Raw genomic sequence first — 21,512 nt, 5'->3', positions numbered from 1 at the left:
AGATTTAACACAAAAAAACCCTACCTGTTATACATGTATACAGTAAATATGTTATGAACCTAAATTATATAAATGTTATCATTCAAACATTATGAGTATAAATATGATCTATGGTAAACAGAATGACAATAACAGTTGTAGCAAACTTGACATACAGGTATAGAATATGATTGATTATCATAAATATCAGCTTTTACAAAATATTTTTTTATCAAAATTTGCCTTACATTCTAATACAATTTTCATATAAGCCTTTTTCTTTTGGTTAATTTTCATAATAAATCAGACGATAGATGTACGCTGTCATTGGCAACCAGGATTTATCACAATAACAAAATTCCGAAAACTCGTCCAATATGCTGTCACTTAATTAGCCTCATGTGTGGTGTTTTCATTAGTATATTAATTCTGTGTCTTCCATTATATTTAAACGTTAATATAAATAATTTAATTTTTTTTTACTAAACTGATGAAAATGATTTTATTGTTATTATTTTGTGCCATTGTAATGTTTAACACTTCGTTAGCAGCAATGAACAAAAAGTTACATGCACCCACCCACCCCAAGTGAGGTCCGGTCACTGATCGATCGCAGCAGTCACCAGCATGTGTCTTGTGGACTGCTCTTCTAGTTTATGTTCTCAAAAGGGTACAAGCAGGTTCATCAGAAATAATTATATCACAATCTGAAGTGCCTTATTTTTGTTTAGAAAATGCTTTTTGGGACAATAAAATACATAAAATTAATAAAGTAGACAAGATGGAAATGACTTGATTTTTATAACACAATTTTAAACAACATTAACAGCTTTAAAATACTGCACAATTTAAAAAAACTTTTGAAAATAAATCTTACCCTTTAGTAAATGCATATTATTTTATGTATTTATAAAAACTTTAAGTGAAAATATGTTAGCAACAGTTATAAACTTGTAGACCTACCCCATCAATGTGGTTTTTGTACAAAATTATACCAGGTGAATTCATCAAAATAATTCAATATGAGGTTGAAACACCGCTCACAAATGAAAAGTCCAATCATATCCATGTTCAAAAGATAAACTACAATGCTGATAAATTTGCCATTTGATTTGCTCATAAGTCAGTGACATCATGTGAAGATTTAAATTTTTTACATCATACTTTTACTTACTACAAGCGTTTTCATTGTAAGTAGAATAGATAATTAGATTTTTTTATATTTGTGGGATTTCTTTAATAAAAAAACAATGAAATGTTTTACAGATACTCATAATAGGTGTAGTATTAGAATAGGGATAATATCACTGTGTTTCGTTGTTAACTATAAGGATTAATTACAAAATTTGGATTTAGGGACCATCTCCTAAGTTTGGCACTTTATTGTATGGCAAAGACTTGTAGAAACATTTATAATCCCTGTCTGTGGGATGGTGCATTTAAAAGATCCTTTGCTACTAATGGAAAAATGTAGCGGGTTTTCTCTCTAAGATTATATGTCAAAATTACCAAATGTTAGACATCCATGAACCTAATGATTAATACATCAATGTGCTCTAGTGGTGTCATTAAACAAAACAAACTTTGTTTTAAAAGAAGGCAGTGCTATCCAAAATGTCTGATTACTGCTGGACAAATATAAAAGGTTGTGTCTGTAGGTTGTGGCAATCACCAGTGATGTTTGGTCCACCACTGCACTTCGACAAATTAATTATTATTCCAATACCGCACCATTGATTTAGCAATAAAAGGACTCCAAAATGAGTTGACCATTTCCTGTGAGTAATGAATGTTTTACTTAAATGTACATGACCGGCCTTGGTGGCGTTGTGGTTAGGCTATCGGTCTACAGGCTGGTAGGTACTGGGTTCGGATCCCAGTCGAGGCATGGGATTTTTAATCCAGATACCGACTCCAAACCCTGAGTGAGTGCTTCGCAAGGCTCAATGGGTAGGTGTAAACCACTTGCACCGACCAGTGATCCATAACTGGTTCAACAAAGGCCATGGTTTGTGCTATCCTGCCTGTGGGAAGTGCAAATAAAAGATCCCTTGCTGCCTGTCATAAAAGAGTAGCCTATGTGGCGACAGCGGGTTTCCTCTAAAACACAGTGTCAGAATGACCATATGTTTGATGTCCAATAGCCGATCATAAGATAAAAAATCAATGTGCTCTAGTGGCGTCGTTAAATAAAACAAACTTTACTTTTTTTAAATGTACATGTCCACTGCTACTTGGATATATTTCGATGCACTGGATAAGTGCTAAGCAGATGAACTTTTCAAAAGGTGAACAACATCTATTAAATATAAATATATATATATATATATATATATACACACACACACATATTGTTGGTCTCTGGACTGTGCATTCATCGATTTTGAGTTCATGCATCAACATTTTTCTTTTTAAATTTCCTGCAGTAGCGATAACAGTGCCACCTATACCAGAATTATTGCTGCACCACCTCAAATAGTAATATTCAGTCGAAATGAGGTCATTTAGAGGCAAAGTCAGTCATAAAAGTTGCCTTGGCTATATGGAAAATGTGATGGAAAGCATTTAGGCAAATGAAGGGGCACCATGGTCAATGAGGAGGGACCAAAACAGATGAGGAGGACATAAAAAAACCTAACAATATACTCACCTTTTTTGTGCAATCAATACTTAAACAAGAGTACCGGTGAGGTACATGATACACCCGTTATTTGTAACACAGTGACCTAACAATTGTATGTGACACACCATGATCCCAAGTTGTTCCTACATGTGAGGTTTGATGGTCCTGTATGCATCTGTATGCAAGATATGGTCCGGACAAGGATTTACTGTTATGTGCAGTAGACCGTGAAAAGTAGGTCACAGTGACCTAGTAATAGTATGAGACACACTTCCATCCAGAGTTGTTCTTACATGTGACGTTTGATGGTCCTGTATGCATCTGTATGCAAAATATGTACTGGACAAGAAACAGTTAACAGACAGACATATGTACAGATGGATGGATTGACGGACAACACCATACCATAATACAACCCATCATAGACAGGCGTATAAAAGCCACAAAAAACACACACAAAACTACACAAAAAATAAAACACATCGCTACTTCAATTCTTGCACAAAGTAACAAAAATATTTATAGTTTAATGTAATAGTGATGGCTTTTATGCATGACTGTTATGTAATACATTAAACATTTATAAAATGTCACAAGAAAGTACAATGCATGTAGTGTTGGTGTTCTGGTTAACAACATGTAAGTTTAATGCCATGACTGGACTCAAGAATAATCAAACTAAAGCTCACTGGCATCAGATTTAGGAAAAAAAAAGTGTATTTTAGATACAGTGGCTTGCAACCATTTGGATGTCGACAATTGCCAAAGCATTACATAGACTTCCCTTTAGCCTTACCCCACAATCAATATCAATAAGGGGAGGGCTGGAGGTGACTCGAGCTATATCATACCTTATGCCAGAGCACCGCTTCATTTTCCTGTATACATGTGGTAGTATAACAATTGCACAATTGTTATCATGTAGTACTAAAAGCAACAAGTAATTTCAAACCAATGGCTTATTTAAATACTACAGAGGTCAACCTAATTGTAATCATCAAAGAAAGATTTGAAAAATTATTTCAGTATATTATATTAATTAAACCAGAGTATATTAAGTTGCTACAATAAGAAATTTCCTGTCCTGGATGGAGGAGCCGGCCAAGTCCGGCTCTTGTGCCCAGAGCAGGCGTGCGCTACAACAGCTTGCTCTGAATGTGCACGTAAAGCCCTATGACCTGACCTGACCAGAAATGACCAGACAAATGGTTGTATGGAACCAATGGGTTATTTAAGCACAGCATAGGTCACCCTACTTGTAATAATCGAAGATATGAAAAGTCAATCCAGTATTTTATATGAATTTTTAATGATAAACTATTTCTTAAAGCAGACTATATCAAGCTGCTAATGACCAGACAAATGGTTGTGTGGTGCTTTAAATCTCACTCTGGGTGGGAAGGGTAGCATGACGTGACCAGAAATGACCAGACAAATGGTTGTGTGGTGCTTTAAATCTCACTCTGGGTGGGAAGGGTAGCATGACGTGACCAGAAATGACCAGACAAATGGTTGTGTGGTGCTTTAAATCTCACTCTGGGTGGGAAGGGTAGCGTGACGTGACCAGAAATGACCAGACAAATGGTTGTGTGGTGCTTTAAATCTCACTCTGGGTGGGAAGGGTAGCATGACGTGACTAGAAATGACTTGACAAATGGTTGTGTGGTGCTTTAAATCTCACTCTGGGTGGGAAGGGTAGCATGACGTGACCAGAAATGACCAGACAAATGGCTGTGTGGTGCTTTAAATCTCACTCTGGGTGGGAAGGGTAGCGTGACATGACCAGAAATGACTTGACAAATGGTTGTGTGGTGCTTTAAATCTCACTCTGGGTGGGAAGGGTAGCGTGACGTGACCAGAAATGACTTAACAAATGGTTGTGTGGTGCTTTAAATCTCACTCTGGGTGGGAAGGGTAGCGTGACGTGACTAGAAATGACCAGACAAATGGTTGTGTGGTGCTTAAAATCTCACTCTGGGTGGGAAGGGTAGCATGACGTGACCAGAAATGACCAGACAAATGGTTGTGTGGTGCTTTAAATCTCACTCTGGGTGGGAAGGGTAGCGTGACGTTGACCAGAAATGACCAGACAAATGGTTGTGTGGTGCTTTAAATCTCACTCTGGGTGGGAAGGGTAGCGTGACGTGACTAGAAATGACCAGACAAATGGTTGTGTGGTGCTTTAAATCTCACTCTGGGTGGGAAGGGTAGCGTGACATTGACCACAAATGACTTGACAAATGGTTATGTGGTGCTTTAAATCTCACACTGGTGGGAAGGGTAGCATGACATTGACCACAAATGACTTGACAAATGGTTGTGTGGTGCTTTAAATCTCACTCTGGGTGGGAAGGGTAACATGCCGTGACCAGAAATGACTTGACAAATGGTTGTGTGGTGCTTTAAATCTCACTCTGGGTGGGAAGGGTAGCGTGATGTGACCAGAAATGACCAGACAAATGGTTGTGTGGTGCTTTAAATCTCACTCTGGGTGGGAAGGGTAGCGTGACATGACCAGAAATGACTTGACAAATGGTTGTGTGGTGCTTTAAATCTCACTCTGGGTGGGAAGGGTAGCATGCCGTGACCAGAAATGACTTGACAAATGGTTGTGTGGTGCTTTAAATCTCACTCTGGGTGGGAAGGGTAGTGTGACGTTGACCAGAAATGACCAGACAAATGGTTGTGTGGTGCTTTAAATCTCACTCTGGGTGGGAAGGGTAGCGTGACGTTGACCAGAAATGACCAGACAATGGTTGTGTGGTGCTTTAAATCTCACTCTGGGTGGGAAGGGTAGCGTGACATGACCAGAAATGACTTGACAAATGGTTGTGTGGTGCTTTAAATCTCACTCTGGGTGGGAAGGGTAGTGTGACGTTGACCAGAAATGACCAGACAAATGGCTGTGTGGTGCTTTAAATCTCACTCTGGGTGGGAAGGGTAGCATGACGTGACTAGAAATGACTTGACAAATGGTTGTGTGGTGCTTTAAATCTCACTCTGGGTGGGAAGGGTAGCATGCCGTGACCAGAAATGACTTGACAAATGGTTGTGTGGTGCTTTAAATCTCACTCTGGGTGGGAAGGGTAGCGTGACGTTGACCAGAAATGACCAGACAAATGGCTGTGTGGTGCTTTAAATCTCACTCTGGGTGGGAAGGGTAGCATGACGTGACTAGAAATGACTTGACAAATGGTTGTGTGGTGCTTTAAATCTCACTCTGGGTGGGAAGGGTAGCATGCCGTGACCAGAAATGACTTGACAAATGGTTGTGTGGTGCTTTAAATCTCACTCTGGGTGGAAAGGGTAGCATGACGTGACCAGAAATGACTTGACAAATGGTTGTGTGGTGCTTTAAATCTCACTCTGGGTGGGAAGGGTAGCGTGACGTGACCAGAAATGACTTGACAAATGGTTGTGTGGTGCTTTAAATCTCACTCTGGGTGGAAAGGGTAGCATGACGTGACCAGAAATGACTTGACAAATGATTGTGTGGTGCTTTAAATCTCACTCTGGGTGGGAAGGGTAGCGTGACGTGACTAGAAATGACTTGACAAATGGTTGTGTGGTGCTTTAAATCTCACTCTGGGTGGGAAGGGTAGCGTGACGTGACCAGAAATGACCAGACAAATGGTTGTGTGGTGCTTTAAATGTCACTCTGGGTGGGAAGGGTAGCATGCCGTGACCAGAAATGACCAGACAAATGGTTGTATGGTGCTTTAAATCTCACTCTGGGTGGGAAGGGTAGCATGACGTGAAACCAGTATCTACGGTACCAGCCTTAAGGCTTATAGCTTAAACCATTCAATTTACCATTTCATGTTATTCAAGCATACATTTACATTTAAGACAACACAACTTGACTCATTTTATTCTGATAAATTTTCACAACAATCACAGGCATGACTATACTTGTAAACCTAAATTTCATTGGCAACTGCTTAGTAATTCTTGTACCATACGGTTTCATTGAATAAGGATTTAGCTGCTGAATGTCCTTCAAGAGTGTGTAATAACAAGCCAGTTAACATCAACAAGATCAGGTTTGTTCCATTCTCTTACATGCCCTGCATGGCCATACCCTCTGGGGGGTGGGAGATGGGGGGGGGGGGCATTTACCCCCCTGAGAATCTCACCTTTTTTCTTTTCTTTTTTTCTCCAGAAAATAGCATACACATCTCGGGGTTTAATTTGTATAGTGTTTCATTTATTTATAAAAAGTAGTGCCTCCCCCTAGGATTTTGATCAGGGTACAGCCCTGCCCTGTAGATCTAACATATACATACACTCAACAATATTAATTACTGCTAAGTGTTTAGTAGATGTTTTGGTCAGTTATATTACCGTATATGTCAGCAAGTTATGATCACCTATGATTTTTAAACCTTGTTCGAGTACATTTTGACCACTGGTGCACACAAAAATCAAATCATACCGATGATGGCTATGTGTTCCTATTTTAAACCATATTATAAAGAAAAATGTTGAAAATGTATACAGACCCTTAATCTGATTCTTTTACTACAAAATACTGAACACTTTATGATGACTGCACAATACTGAACACTTTATGATGACTGCACAATACTGAACACTTTATGATGACTGCACAATACTGAACACTTTATGATGACTGCACAATAATTGGATTGAGGAAGAAAGCTGTCACATCAGTGTTTTCATTTATGGCTTTTTGATACCTCCTTTTCATAATTAATTTTGTTGAGTATATCTTTGTTTAAAACCAAATGCTGGCCTTCATGACACAGCAGTTATGTCACCAACATTAAGGCTGGTAGGTGCTGGGTTTGCATCCCATTACCGGCTTTCAACCAGAGTTTTAATGTCTCAATAAGGTTAAGACCACTACACTGACTTCTCTCTCGCAAGCCATTAACGACTGACCATTAACCCATCCTGGAATGAGTTCTAATGGCTTAATAATATAATGGGCCATTACACTGACTTCCTTCTCACTAACCAGTGTAACCATTAACTGGTGATCTGATAGACAACCAAGATAGCTGTGTGTGCCTAGCACAGCATACTTGAACCATAATTACTGCCTGTGAAAATTGTACAAAAAATTATTTTGTTCATGTGCCACTCACACAAGTCTAGTTTTGCATAACAAGGTTTACAACATTTGTATGGTCATGTCGGGTTTCTAATGAATATACACTGTATCACTTTAAATTATTTCTGGACTGTTCAAACACTTAAAATTTATTTAAATGTTCCTACAAATCTTGTGTCAACACTAGTTCTCCTTATCACAAAAATAAGTTGGTCTTTGCTGCTCCACTATTAAAAAAAAATTGGTTGTGTTATAAAACTGGTATAAAATGTTGTGTTGTATGTAAATCATGACCCATATAGCACAAATAGTCTGTCGAAGTGAACAATACACAATATAGTATTTCCATACAGCTAGGATTTAGGCAGTGACAGAGAAAAGAAATCATTCATATACAGTTGAATAAAGCCACAGAAATAGGCAATTCCATGCCATTATTTTATCGATGTATAAAACCTAGCAATAAAAATAGTTTGAACCAAAAGAAAAGGGATCAATTTTTAAATCTGTATTTATTGATTAATGATTGATGGATAACAGAATCTAAATATTTTATATCAAAACCCACAACTGATTTTCTTTCACCTACACAACTGGTGTAATAAAGGCTGTGGTATATACTATCCTGTCTGTGGGATGGTGAATATAAAACAACCCTTGTTGCTAATTGAAAAAGAGTAGCCCATGAAATGGTGACAGCAGGTTTCCTGTCTCAATATCTGTGTAGTCTATAACCATATGTCTGACACCATATAAGCATACATAAAATGTGTTGAGTATATCATTAAATAAAACATTTCCTTCCTTCCTTCTTTAACCTAACATATAGTTGGGTTTTTCTTTCTATTAATTCAAATAACAAATGACATATTCTGATTAACCACACATCCACATTTTTCACACCTAGCTGGTTATATAATTATTTCTGAATAATTTACCTATTGTTAAGGCTCCACAACTGGTATAACAAAGGCTGTGGTATGTACTATCCTGTCTGTGGGATGGTGCATATAAAAGATCCCTTGCTGCTAATAAAAAAGTAGCCCATGCAGTGGCGACAGCAGGTTTCCTCTCAATATCTGTGTGGTTCTTAACCATATGTTTGATGCCATATATCCATAAATAAAATGTGTTGAGTATGTCGTTAAATAAAACATTTCCTTACTTCCTTCCTTCTTTAATCTAGCATATAGTGTGTGTGTGTGTGTGTGTGTGGGGGGGGGGTTCTATTAATTCAAATATCAAATGACATTTTCTGAATAACCACGCATCCACATTTTTCACATCTAGCTGGTTATATAATTATTTCTGAATAATTTACCTATTGTTAAGGTTTCAAAGTAGGTCATCATGACCTATATAACATTTTTAATTTATTCTAACTTAGTTTTTGTGCCTATATCCAATTAACATTCAAACATGCTATTCTAGACACAACTCAGCTATATGGATTATTTGTCTAGGATAGAAGTAAGTGGTTAGCTGTTATTAGTTACCAGTAGTTAGAAAGCAGTCTGTGTTGTGGCCTAACACCTACCCATGGAAGGAAGGAAATGTTTAGCTGTTATTAGTTACCAGTAGTTAGAAAGCAGTCTGTGTTGTGGCCTAACACCTACCCATGGAAGGAAGGAAATGTTTAGCTGTTATTAGTTACCAGTAGTTAGAAAGCAGTCTGTGTTGTGGCCTAACACCTACCCATGGAAGGAAGGAAATGTTTAGCTGTTATTAGTTACCAGTAGTTAGAAAGCAGTCTGTGTTGTGGCCTAACACCTACCCATGGAAGGAAGGAAATGTTTTATTTGACGATGCACTCAACACATTTTATTTACAGTTATATGGCATCAGACATATGGGTAAGGACCACACATATTGAGAGAGAGTGGAAACCCACTGTCGCCACTTCATGGGCTACTCTTTTCGACTAGTAGCAAGAGATCTTTTATATGCATCATCCCACAGACAGGATAGTACATACCATGGCCTTTGTTACACCAGTCGTGGTGCACTGGCTGGAACAGGGATTGATCCTAAACTGACCGCACATCAAGAGAGCGCTTTACCACTGGGCTATGTCCAACCCCCATACCCATGTAGTAGAACGTGCTCTGGGTGGGAGCCGGTACCTACCAGCCTTATGTCCAACCCCCATACCCATGGAGTAGAACGTGCTCTGGGTGGGAGCCGGTACCTACCAGCCTTATGTCCAACCCCCATACCCATGGAGTAGAACTTGCTCTGGGTGGTAGCCGGTACCTACCAGCCTTATGTCCAACCCCCATACCCATGGAGTAGAACGTGCTCTGGGTGGGAGCCGGTACCTACCAGCCTTATGTCCAACCCCCATACCCATGTAGTAGAACGTGCTCTGGGTGGGAGCCGGTACCTACCAGCCTTATGTCCAACCCCCATACCCATGGAGTAGAACGTGCTCTGGGTGGGAGCCGGTACCTACCAGCCTTATGTCCAACCCCCATACCCATGGAGTAGAACGTGTTCTGGGTGGGAGCCGGTACCTACCAGCCTTATGTCCAACCCCCATACCCATGGAGTAGAACGTGCTCTGGGTGGGAGCCGGTACCTACCAGCCTTATGTCCAACCCCCATACCCATGGAGTAGAACGTGCTCTGGGTGGTAGCCGGTACCTACCAGCCTTATGTCCAACCCCCATACCCATGGAGTAGAACGTGCTCTGCGTGGGAGCCGGTACCTACCAGCCTTATGTCCAACCCCCATACCCATGGAGTAGAACGTGCTCTGGGTGGGAGCCGGTACCTACCAGCCTTATGTCCAACAGTTTAACCACTAAACCACTGAGGCTGGTGTGAGAGAGATGTTTTCATTAATTAATGGTTATTTCTGTGCTTATATTCAATTAACGTTCAAGCATACTTTCCTGGAAACACACTTCAGCTGTGGTTTACGAGCGAGTAGTCAGTGTAGTGGTCTTACACCTATCCATTGAGTCATTAAAACTCGCTCTGGGTGGGAGCCCGTACCAGGCTGCGAACCCAGTACCCACCAGCCTTTTGTCTGTTGGCTTAACAACGACACCACCGAGGTCGGTAGTGAACATCTAACAGTGGCAGATTAAATAATATGCTCTGGTATTGTTATCTGAAGCTGGTGTAAGAAATAATAGTTTATTATATAACATTTAGTGAAATATCTTAAAATATCAGTGAAATAAAAGTGTTATCGGTCATTCAGTGACGATAACACATTTTAGAGTGAAAATTTCACTATTTCACTCTAAAATGTGTTATCGTCACTGTAGAAAGTGTTATCTTCACTGTAAGGAAGCCGCAACTATTTTGCTGCTAGCATTTTAAAAATAAAGGTAAATTGCCAAAAGTTATATAATAAATAAAACATTTCATGTGTTTTGGTCAAATATGATTTGTTTGCACACTTCACTCGATGAGATATAAATCATATTTGACAAAAAAACATAAAATATGCTCTATGTAGAGGCCTTATATACCACCCCTTTGAGTGAACCAGGATGTTAAAGCCAGTATCTATGAGTCCAATCACTTAACCTCTACTCTACTGAAGCCAGCTATATTACATTTAGAATGCCAGTTGACCATAGTCTACTGCGCAAACAACATTGTACACCTAACCCACCTGACAACAACTTCACACAATTAAACACACAGAACATTTTCTTGAGATCTCAGTATAATATTATTGTGTGTGTGTACGCTCTATTTATATAATATCACCTCACAAAAGAACCAAAAAAAACCCACACGAGGTTAGTGTCCTAACGGTTTGGCTAATGGCCAGTACAAACTTGCCGTATTGTCAAAGTTTATAGAACCATGATGTTTGACATATTAAAAGATCATCTTAAATAATGATCATAACCACTGGACATCTTATATTAGAAAATGTTGAAAATACATTTATAGAACATTTTGTTGAGATCTGTATTTAGAATTGTGTGTATGTGAATGAATGGATGGATGGATGGATGGATGGATGGATGGATGGATGGATGGATGGATGGATTGGATGGATGGATGGATGGATGGATGGATGGATGGATGGATGGATGGATGGATGGATGGATGGATGGATGGATGGATTGGATGGATTGGATGTATGGATGGATGGATTGGATGGATGGATGGATGGATGGATGGATGGATGGATGGATGGATGGATGGATGGATGGATGGATGGATGGATGGATGGATTGGATGGATTGGATGGATGGATGGATGGATGGATGGACGGACCAGTGGATGGATGGAAGGATGGGTTGGATGGGTTGAGTTGGTTGTTGCAAAGATGCATCAATTGGATGGATGGGTTGGTTGGATGGTTGGATGCATGGATTGGATGGGATTTGCTAATTTTGACATATAGTCTCAGAGAGGAAACCCGCTACTTTTTTCATTGGTAATAAGGGCTCTTTTATATGCATCATCCCATAGTCAGGGTAGCACATACCATGGCCTATGATATACCAATCATGATGCACAGGCTGGAACAAGAAACAACGAACCCACCAATGAGGATCGATCCTAGACTGACCACACATGAACAAATTAATGAATGTATGAATGAATGAATGAATGAATGAATGAATGAATGAATGAATGATCATTAATGACACCAAACATGTATACAAACACACTAGATACTGGGTGTAAAATAATCTGGTACCTATCACAAAAGGGAATATGGAGCACATATACATGTATATAGATTGTAACATTACTACAATGAATTGAATACACACACTGTACATAGACATGTATATATACAAATATTTTCAAGTCGGTGCCTGTTTTGATCAGCACAAGGCGCTGTCGTATTATAACATATACCAAAAGGCAAAAGTAAGTCACAAACTAAATATTGTCCCAGTACCAGTACAATCAAAGATAAGTTCAGCCAGCCATTTGTTACTAGTGCTTGATAAACTGGTTTTTATGCTACACACTAAACTGAATGACCACTTCAAGAATCAATCAAAATAGTTCACAAACATTTAGTAAAAAACAGTTGGCTGAACGTAGGTCAGATCAGTTAGTAGATATTTAACTGTCCAAGTTAGAACCACCATATTTAATATTTCTGACCATCTTAATATTGTTTTAAATAGTGATCATAACTATTGTAAATTACAAATCTTAATACTATTCTAGATAGTGATCATAACTATTGTAAATTATAAATCTTACTACCATTCTAGATAGTGATCATAACCATTGTAAACTATAAATCTTAATACCATTCTAGATAGTGATCATAACCATTGTAAATTATAAATCTCACTACCATTCTAGATAGTGATCATAACCATTGTAAATTATAAATCTTAATACCATTCTAGATAGTGATCATAACCATTGTAAACTATAAATCTTTTTACCATTCTAGATAGTGATCATAACCATTGTAAACTATAAATCTTAATACCATTCTAGATAGTGATCATAACCATTGTAAATTATAAATCTTAATACCATTCTAGATAGTGATCATAACCATTGTAAACTATAAATCTTAATACCATTCTAGATAGTGATCATAACCATTGTAAACTATAAATCTTAATACCATTCTAGATAGTGATCATAACCATTGTAAACTATAAATCTTAATACCATTCTAGATAGTGATCATAACCATTGTAAACTATAAATCCAGAGAGTAAGGAGGGTAAAATTACGTTCCCTAAAATCTTGAAAATTAAAAGATATATACTTATAAATTTTAGATAGATCATAGTAAGAGAACTACTGTTTAATATTTGGCAAATGGCATAGCATGCAATGTCCAATTTCAAACATTTCAAACCCATAACCACCTAGGAGTGGTCGAAAGCCTAATCAAAATACTATTCTAGATGGTGATTAAAACAACTATAAATTATGAATCTTAATACCACTATAAATAGCATACTGATATTAACAACTGTAAATTATAAATCCTAATACCATTCTAAACAGTATACAGATCTTAACAATTATAAATCTTCATACCATTTTAGATACTGATCTTAACTGTGGAAAAATGTATAAAGATGATAGCTTGTATTGAGGTGTTGTTTTCAGTTACTAATTTTGTTTAATTTGTGAAATGGAGTAGCTCAAAATCACTGTTAAAGGCTAATGAAATCAAGGAAATGTTTTATTTAATGACACACTCAACACATTTTATTTACGGTTATATAGCGTCGGACATTTGGTTAAGGACCACGCAGATATTGAAGGAGGAAACCTGCAGTTGCCACTTCATGGGCAACTCTTTTCGATTAGCAGCAAGGGATCTTTTATATGCACCATCCCATAGACTGGATAGCACATACCATGGCCTTTGATGTACTAGTCTGTTAATGGCTAAGGTTATTTATCTGTGCAATTGTTGCCAAAGAGCACAACACACTGTATGTATTGTTAATTTTTTGGGGGGGTTGGGATGTAGCCCAGTGGTACAGCGCTCGCCTGATGCACGCTCGATCTAGGATAGCCCAATGGGCCCACCAACAGGGATCTAGGATCGATCCCCATTGGTGGCCCCATTAGGTAATTTCTCATTAGTCAGTGCTCCACAACTGGTGTAACAAAGGCTGTGGTATGTACTATCCTGTCTGTGGGATGGTACATATAAAAGATCCCTTGCTGCTAATTGGAAAGAGTAGTCCATGAAGTGGTGACAGCAGGTTTCCTCTGTCAATATCTGTGTGGTCCTTTTTTTGTCCAACACAATATAACCCTAAATAAAATGTGTTGAGTGTGTCGTTAAATGAAACATTTCTTTTCTTCCTTCATTTTTCTTTGCTAGATCACCCAACACCTAACGGTCAATTACAAGATAAAATATGCAAAATTATCTGTATGGTAGCATTTTTCTTCTTTAGATCACATAACACCTAACAGTCAATTGTAACATAAAATATGCCAAGTTGTCATGAAATATGCATTTATTTCCTTTCATTTGTATTCACTGATGCATTTCTTTTGCCTTTCAGTATAAAATGTTTTTTGTTTGCCACTGAAAAAGCCAAAGATGTCATATGAAATAAGCATGTATGCAGTCCTGTGCATCACATGATATTAGTGGCCCCACTTGAGATCAAACACACATAATGTCATGATGAAACCTGACAGATAACACGTTAGACATTGTTTATCAGACGTATTCTGGGAGTCATATATCCTACATATTCCTCGAGCGGGATATATATTCCTGGAGTGATATATTGCCAACTGGGCTCAAAATACAAACTATATTGTACACGGAAATAGAATGAAACAAATATGTAATTTGAACTTGTTTTCCACTATAGTACATTATTTATGTTTGTGGGGGTATGTGGATGGTGAAATTGCTTTGCCACATCATTTTTCAGACATTTTTTAAAAAACAAGTAAGGGTTGAGAAGATAACCCAAAGCTCAACCTGCCGTTTGCTGAATTAGCCAATTGCTAACTTTTATATAAAGTGGCTACATTTAGTATTTAGCTAAAAAAAAAATATTATTTTCAAACAAATACAGTAAATCATAAAATATTTAATTAGCCATATTAAACTGTAGGAAAATTAAAATAAGTGACATAGTAGTGACATCAAATTTTAGTGAGGTCGTCATATCAGAAACTGAAAAAAGAATAAACTTGAGTTGTAGGATCAGCTGAAATAATATTTTTGACCAATTCTGACATCATGCATTCTAACTATTATCATTTACTATCCTTTTGATTTAATCAATAGAATGTCATCATTGTTGTGTGTTCGGGCAGGAGGCAGCCCAGTGGTAAAGTGCTCGCTCGATACACAGTCAGTTAGGGATTGATCCCCATCGGTAGGCCCATTGTGCTATTTCTCATTCCAGCCAGTGTACCATGACTGGTATATCAAAGGTCATGGTATGTACTACCCTGTCTGTGGGACGGTGCATATAAAAGATCCTTGCTGCTAATCGAAAAGAGTAGCTCATGAAGTGGTGACAGCGGGTTTCCTCTCTCAATATCTGTGTGGTTCTTAACCATATGTCTGACGCCTTATAACTGTAAATAAAATGTGTTGAGTGCATCATTAAATAAAACATTTCTTTTTTGTTTGTGTGTTTAGTTAAGCACCAACAAAACAATCACACAAAAGTTTTTTGGAACAGTCTGTTGTATGTCTCATTAAATTTAGCGTCATGAAATATTAGTGTCTTATATGGCTTTTATGTTTGCTAACATTTCCTGATTTACAATATGCTACATAATATTATACAGAAAACTGGCTAAAGCAAAAGTCTTTCCAGTTATAACCTCTGAAGTTATTCCCAATGAATGGATTTGTTTTTTAAAATGTTTTTTTATTTATCCTTCCAGAGAGTGTGTAGAAATGTACTTTCTCCCTTCCCACCAAAACCCCCCCAAAATAAAAAAAAGAATATGGTTTATAAGCTCATAAAAACAATGATATTATACGTGTAGGGAAGTGTATAATTTTCATAGCAAAGCCATTGACCAGCTGTCATTAAGACTACATAATGACAATTAGAAAATTAATATTTCATTCACAAACTTCAGGTATATTCATCTTAACTGCCACAGACTTGGCCAATGAACCTGTATATGATTGAGTATTTTGTGCAATGAATACAAAACGAGCAGAAAATTGCCCTATTGATTTGCCACTAAACACTGTGTAGGTGTGATGTAAAACCAGCCAGTGGTATGTTGCCGTGGCGTGCACAGGTAAACAATGTTAAGAAACTCCAGCCGTCTCGTAAACCAGTTCTGCTTTACTAGGCACTGTAACAACAATCCATTATTCATAGCACACTAATTAACTTGCTAATGAAGTATTCACATGTAGAACATTATGACAAAGGTTTTACTGCAAAAAAAAAACATTCAAGAATTTGTTTTTACTGTTATTTACTGAGTTCAGAAACACAAGGTATTGGCAATTCAGTCTAAACACAAGGTTATACATTATTATAACTGTTTCCAAAACAAAAATAACAGGTTATGGAATTAATAAAGAAATTAAAATTTGGTATAAATTTTATTTATTGGGTTCAGACACAACAGGTATTGGCAATCCAGTCTAAACACAAGGTTATACATTATTATAACTGCTTCCAAAACAAAAATAACAGGTTATCGAATTAATAAAGAAATTAAAATTTGGTTTAAATTTTATTTATTGGGTTCAGACACAACAGGTACTGGCAATCCAGTCTAAACACAAGGTTATATGTTATTATAACTGCTTCCAAAATAAAAATAACAGGTTATGGAATTAATAAAGAAATTAAAATTTGGTTTAAATGTTATTTGTTCTGTTCACAAACAAAAGGTGATGGCAATTTAATTTAACAGACCAAAAAATATTGAAACTGTTCTATAAACAAAAGAACGGGTTTGAGAACATATAACATTGGGGAAAGGTTTGACATTCTGCAAGCTTTAAAATAGTGCACCTATGAATGTCATACCTACCATTGGTGATGAATGTGACTGTACTGTTATTTTATCTAGTCAGTAAAATCCATGTATAAATCTGAGTTAAGCTCTTATTAGTTTATCAAACAATATTGTGTTTGAAATGAGTGGGGTCCCACTAAATAATTGTGTGCAGAACTAGGGTTGTGAAGTGTACCTATTTCAATGAGCTCTGTCCTGTGCTAGTTTTGATTTAGTAAACTAGTTGAGGTGGCAGTCATCTTTGATCAGTGTAGGAAGGATAATACATTAGTAAAGTATTTCCTCAGGAGTGGCTGTCTTCCTATAGACGAGGCTCTAGATAGAGATTCATGGAATCAACCACTAGTTTGGCTGTCTTCCTATAGACGAGGCTCTAGATAGAGATTCATGGAATCAACCACTAGTTTGGCTGTCTTCCTATAGACGAGGCTCTAGATAGAGATTCATGGAATCAACCACTAGTTTGGCTGTCTTCCTATAGACGAGGCTCTAGATAGAGATTCATGGAATCAACCACTAGTTTGGCTGTCTTCCTATAGACGAGGCTCTAGATAGAGATTCATGGAATCAACCACTAGTTTGGCTGTCTTCCTATAGACGAGGCTCTAGATAGAGATTCATGGAATCAACCACTAGTTTGGCTGTCTTCCTATAGACGAGGCTCTAGATAGAGATTCATGGAATCAACCACTAGTTTGGCTGTCTTCCTATAGACGAGGCTCTAGATAGAGATTCATGGAATCAACCACTAGTTTGGCTGTCTTCCTATAGACGAGGCTCTAGATAGAGATTCATGGAATCAACCACTAGTTTGGCTGTCTTCCTATAGACGAGGCTCTAGATAGAGATTCATGGAATCAACCACTAGTTTGGCTGTCCTCCTATAGACGAGGCTCTAGATAGAGATTCATGGAATCAACCACTAGTTTGGCTGTCTTCCTATAGACGAGGCTCTAGATAGAGATTCATGGAATCAACCACTAGTTTGGCTGTCTTCCTATAGACGAGGCTCTAGATAGAGATTCATGGAATCAACCACTAGTTTGGCTGTCTTCCTATAGACGAGGCTCTAGATAGAGATTCATGGAATCAACCACTAGTTTGGCTGTCTTCCTATAGACGAGGCTCTAGATAGAGATTCATGGAATCAACCACTAGTTTGGGCTGTCTTCCTATAGACGAGGCTCTAGATAGAGATTCATGGAATCAACCACTAGTTTGGCTGTCCTCCTATAGACGAGGCTCTAGATAGAGATTCATGGAATCAACCACTAGTTTGGCTGTCTTCCTATAGACGAGGCTCTAGATAGAGATTCATGGAATCAACCACTAGTTTGGCTGTCTTCCTATAGACGAGGCTCTAGATAGAGATTCATGGAATCAACCACTAGTTTGGCTGTCTTCCTATAGACGAGGCTCTAGATAGAGATTCATGGAATCAACCACTAGTTTGGCTGTCCTCCTATAGACAAGGCACTAGATAGAGATTCATGGAATCAACCACTATTTTGCCAAATCCCCATTAGACTCTGCATTGTGCAGAGATACGGTCTTGATCATGGATAACGGTTTTGTCATTCAGATTCAATCCTGTTGTATTCAAAATGAACAACTTAAAATTCCATGGCATAATAGATTAATAAAAGTGATGTTATTGGTGTTATAGCCAAACTCAATGGTGATAGGCGTTGGGTCATAGGAATTTCAACCACAACTGAATATATAGCTGCACAGCTGTTGATTATATATAACATGCATTAGTATATTATTATATGTAGCAGCTGATACAGTGTAACATATACAAACAAACACATGCATTAATAGAGGGTTAGACATTTGGCAGTGTTAAATATTTAGTAGTGGCAAGACAGTAACATAGAAATGAAGATATTTTAAAGGGAAGGTACCACACCAAAACACTCTGCCATGCTTACCTATGCATGTGTTCTAAAGATTTTATTAACTGATATAAATAGTTTTTAACAGTTTGTTCAGCCAAACATTCTCTCTTCCCTGAAAAATAGAAGTGAAAAACCTAATAGAAGAACATGAACATCTAGCAACCAAAGTTGTGAGTGAGAAGGACAGGAAGTAATTAAATAACTATTTCAAACACAAGTCAAAACAAACACTTTGTTGTTGCAATAGAGCATAGTAAACATACATTTACACTGACTCGTCTTGAAGAAAATATTTATGAGCAATGGAACAATTAATTATTTTCCTCAGAGCCTCCTGTCTTAAATACAGTTTTATCCTTAATACTTTTAGTCTTTGTTTTCTTTTGGCTTAAATGTTTTTATGAAAATTCAAAAATAAAGATTTGAAAAAGACATGGTCTAGACATTAATTTTACTATAACATTAACAATAACTTCAATTATATTCCCCAGAGACAAAACCAATTCAATTAGCTTTGTGCCACAGTTGATTTTGCATCTAGATTATTTAAGCTGAAAGTAGCCACATTTGTGAACCTGAGTTGATAATCTTCAATCTGATATAAAAATAACTCAAACAAATGTAGATTAACTTCTGAAAATGTCAGTTCACAAGATAATGCATAACAACAAATTTGTTCCAATTGTCTTGTGTTTGAAATCATGTGCTTAAAGTCAGTATTACCATATAATCACCATTTACATAGTAATACTGTATGTCTTATTATATTTATTGTGAAAAACTGCTGAAAACTGTCTTGAACAATTCATATTCAATAGATGCATATAATGTTTATATGTAATTGTCAGTTAGATCTTTCTGAGAATTTGGTTTGATAAGGATCTGTTGTAATTACCGGTAAGTGTTTTTAACTTCAGTATCAGAACTATGATAGTACTGGCTTTAAGCATAACAAAAATCTACCAGAAAAAGCAACTAGTTTTCTAAATGATGGAATTACGTGTACGAGACCACATTCATAGCTTCTACCAGATTCCACAGCTTACCTATGCATATGGTCTACTGACTTAAGAAGTTGATACATATATTGTTTCACTTTCCCCTCAGGTAGGTAATGTCTTTTACCTACAAATAAATCACTCTCAGTGTCATACAAACTTTAAACCACAATAAAATATATCTTGAAAAATAAGAAAAACAAAAGATCCTTGAACAGTACAGTGGCAGATCTAGAAAATACGGGGTGGTGGTTGCTGGACTGGGATGGAGTGAACCAGCAGGGGCTTACAGTAAAGATAACATTAAACATCACAGGTACAAACATAACATTTTGTCTGTGACATCATGTTTAATGTATTTTGCTAAAAATGGCAATTGTCGAGCAGTATAGCGACTGCAATTAATTTGTAAAATTCATTAAATATGTTTGGAATGAACATTAAAAAAAAATTGCCCAGGAAGGGAGGGGGTGGCTAGCCACCCTATCCCACCCCCCACCCCTTGATCCACCACTGCAGTATACCAGTACCCTGGTACTTATGTTGAAAAATTAGAAATGTTTAACAGCACGTGTAAATAATTAATAACAGCAATAGGATTTCTTTTGTTGACTTATATAATGAAGTAGCTAATATAATATTAATCATTCTAGACAATATAAAGATGTTCTTTTGAAGAAATAAATTGTTATGGTGACCTATTCTTCAGTAAAGAACAAATACTAATTGGTTACTTTTGATGGATGAGCAAATGTAAGAACTAAATTTCTGTAACATGATAAGTTGAATATCATATCTATTTGAATATTTTTTTATTACTTTTCAACATAATAAAAGTAATTTTGAATGGAATCTAAGGACAAAACAGGATAAAATTATTCTTACTTAATAAAAGTAAAAATGTACAGTAGACCTACATTGTGAAAGTTTTTGTGGTGCAAAAGATTATTACAAAACTAGACCTGATTTTTAACTCTTTAAAAAAATAAAAAATTATATCTTCATATAAACTCCTCACCAACAGCAAAATAAATATATATACATATATACATTATCTGGCAGGATTTAAATTTGTACATTTGAAGTGTGTCTACATGCAACAAAATAACCTTTCAGTCATATTTAGTTGAGCTGCAAAAGTGACTGTTCCAGAAATTGCCACAGGCAGGCTCAAAACTGCCATCGGTGTGCCATTTCACCCATGGCAAAATGTTTTCAAAACTGCCATCGGTGTGCCATTTCACCCATGGCAAAATGTTTTCAAAACTGCCATCGGTGTGCCATTTCACCCATGGCAAAATGTTTTCAAAACTGCCATCGGTGTGCCATTTCACCCATGGCAAAATGTTTTCAAAACTGCCATCGGTGTGCCATTTCACCCATGGCAAAATGTTTTCAAAACTGCCATCGGTGTGCCATTTCACCCATGGCAAAATGTTTTCAAAACTGCCATCGGTGTGCCATTTCACCCATGGCAAAATGTTTTC

At 37.2% G+C, this 21,512-nt stretch overlaps 1 protein-coding gene across 2 annotated transcripts in view; it reads right to left on the bottom strand.

The window, feature by feature from the left end:
* The window catches only part of LOC121371314 (MAPK/MAK/MRK overlapping kinase-like), a 67,630-nt gene that overhangs the window by 27,443 nt on the left and 18,675 nt on the right, over nucleotides 1-21,512 (bottom strand). The window contains exon 5 of one of the 2 annotated variants that reach the window (XM_041497115.1): nucleotides 20,074-20,152. In XM_041497115.1, the coding sequence (XP_041353049.1) occupies nucleotides 20,074-20,152 (79 nt within the window). Of the gene's footprint in view, nucleotides 1-19,060; nucleotides 19,140-20,073; nucleotides 20,153-21,512 lie in introns of both variants that reach the window. The other variant, XM_041497116.1, reaches the window with a different exon arrangement.

This window comes from Gigantopelta aegis, chromosome 4 (assembly GCF_016097555.1).
Source record: "Gigantopelta aegis isolate Gae_Host chromosome 4, Gae_host_genome, whole genome shotgun sequence".
Taxonomy (NCBI): domain Eukaryota; kingdom Metazoa; phylum Mollusca; class Gastropoda; order Neomphalida; family Peltospiridae; genus Gigantopelta; species Gigantopelta aegis.
This window is presented reverse-complemented; position numbering and strand designations above follow the sequence as displayed.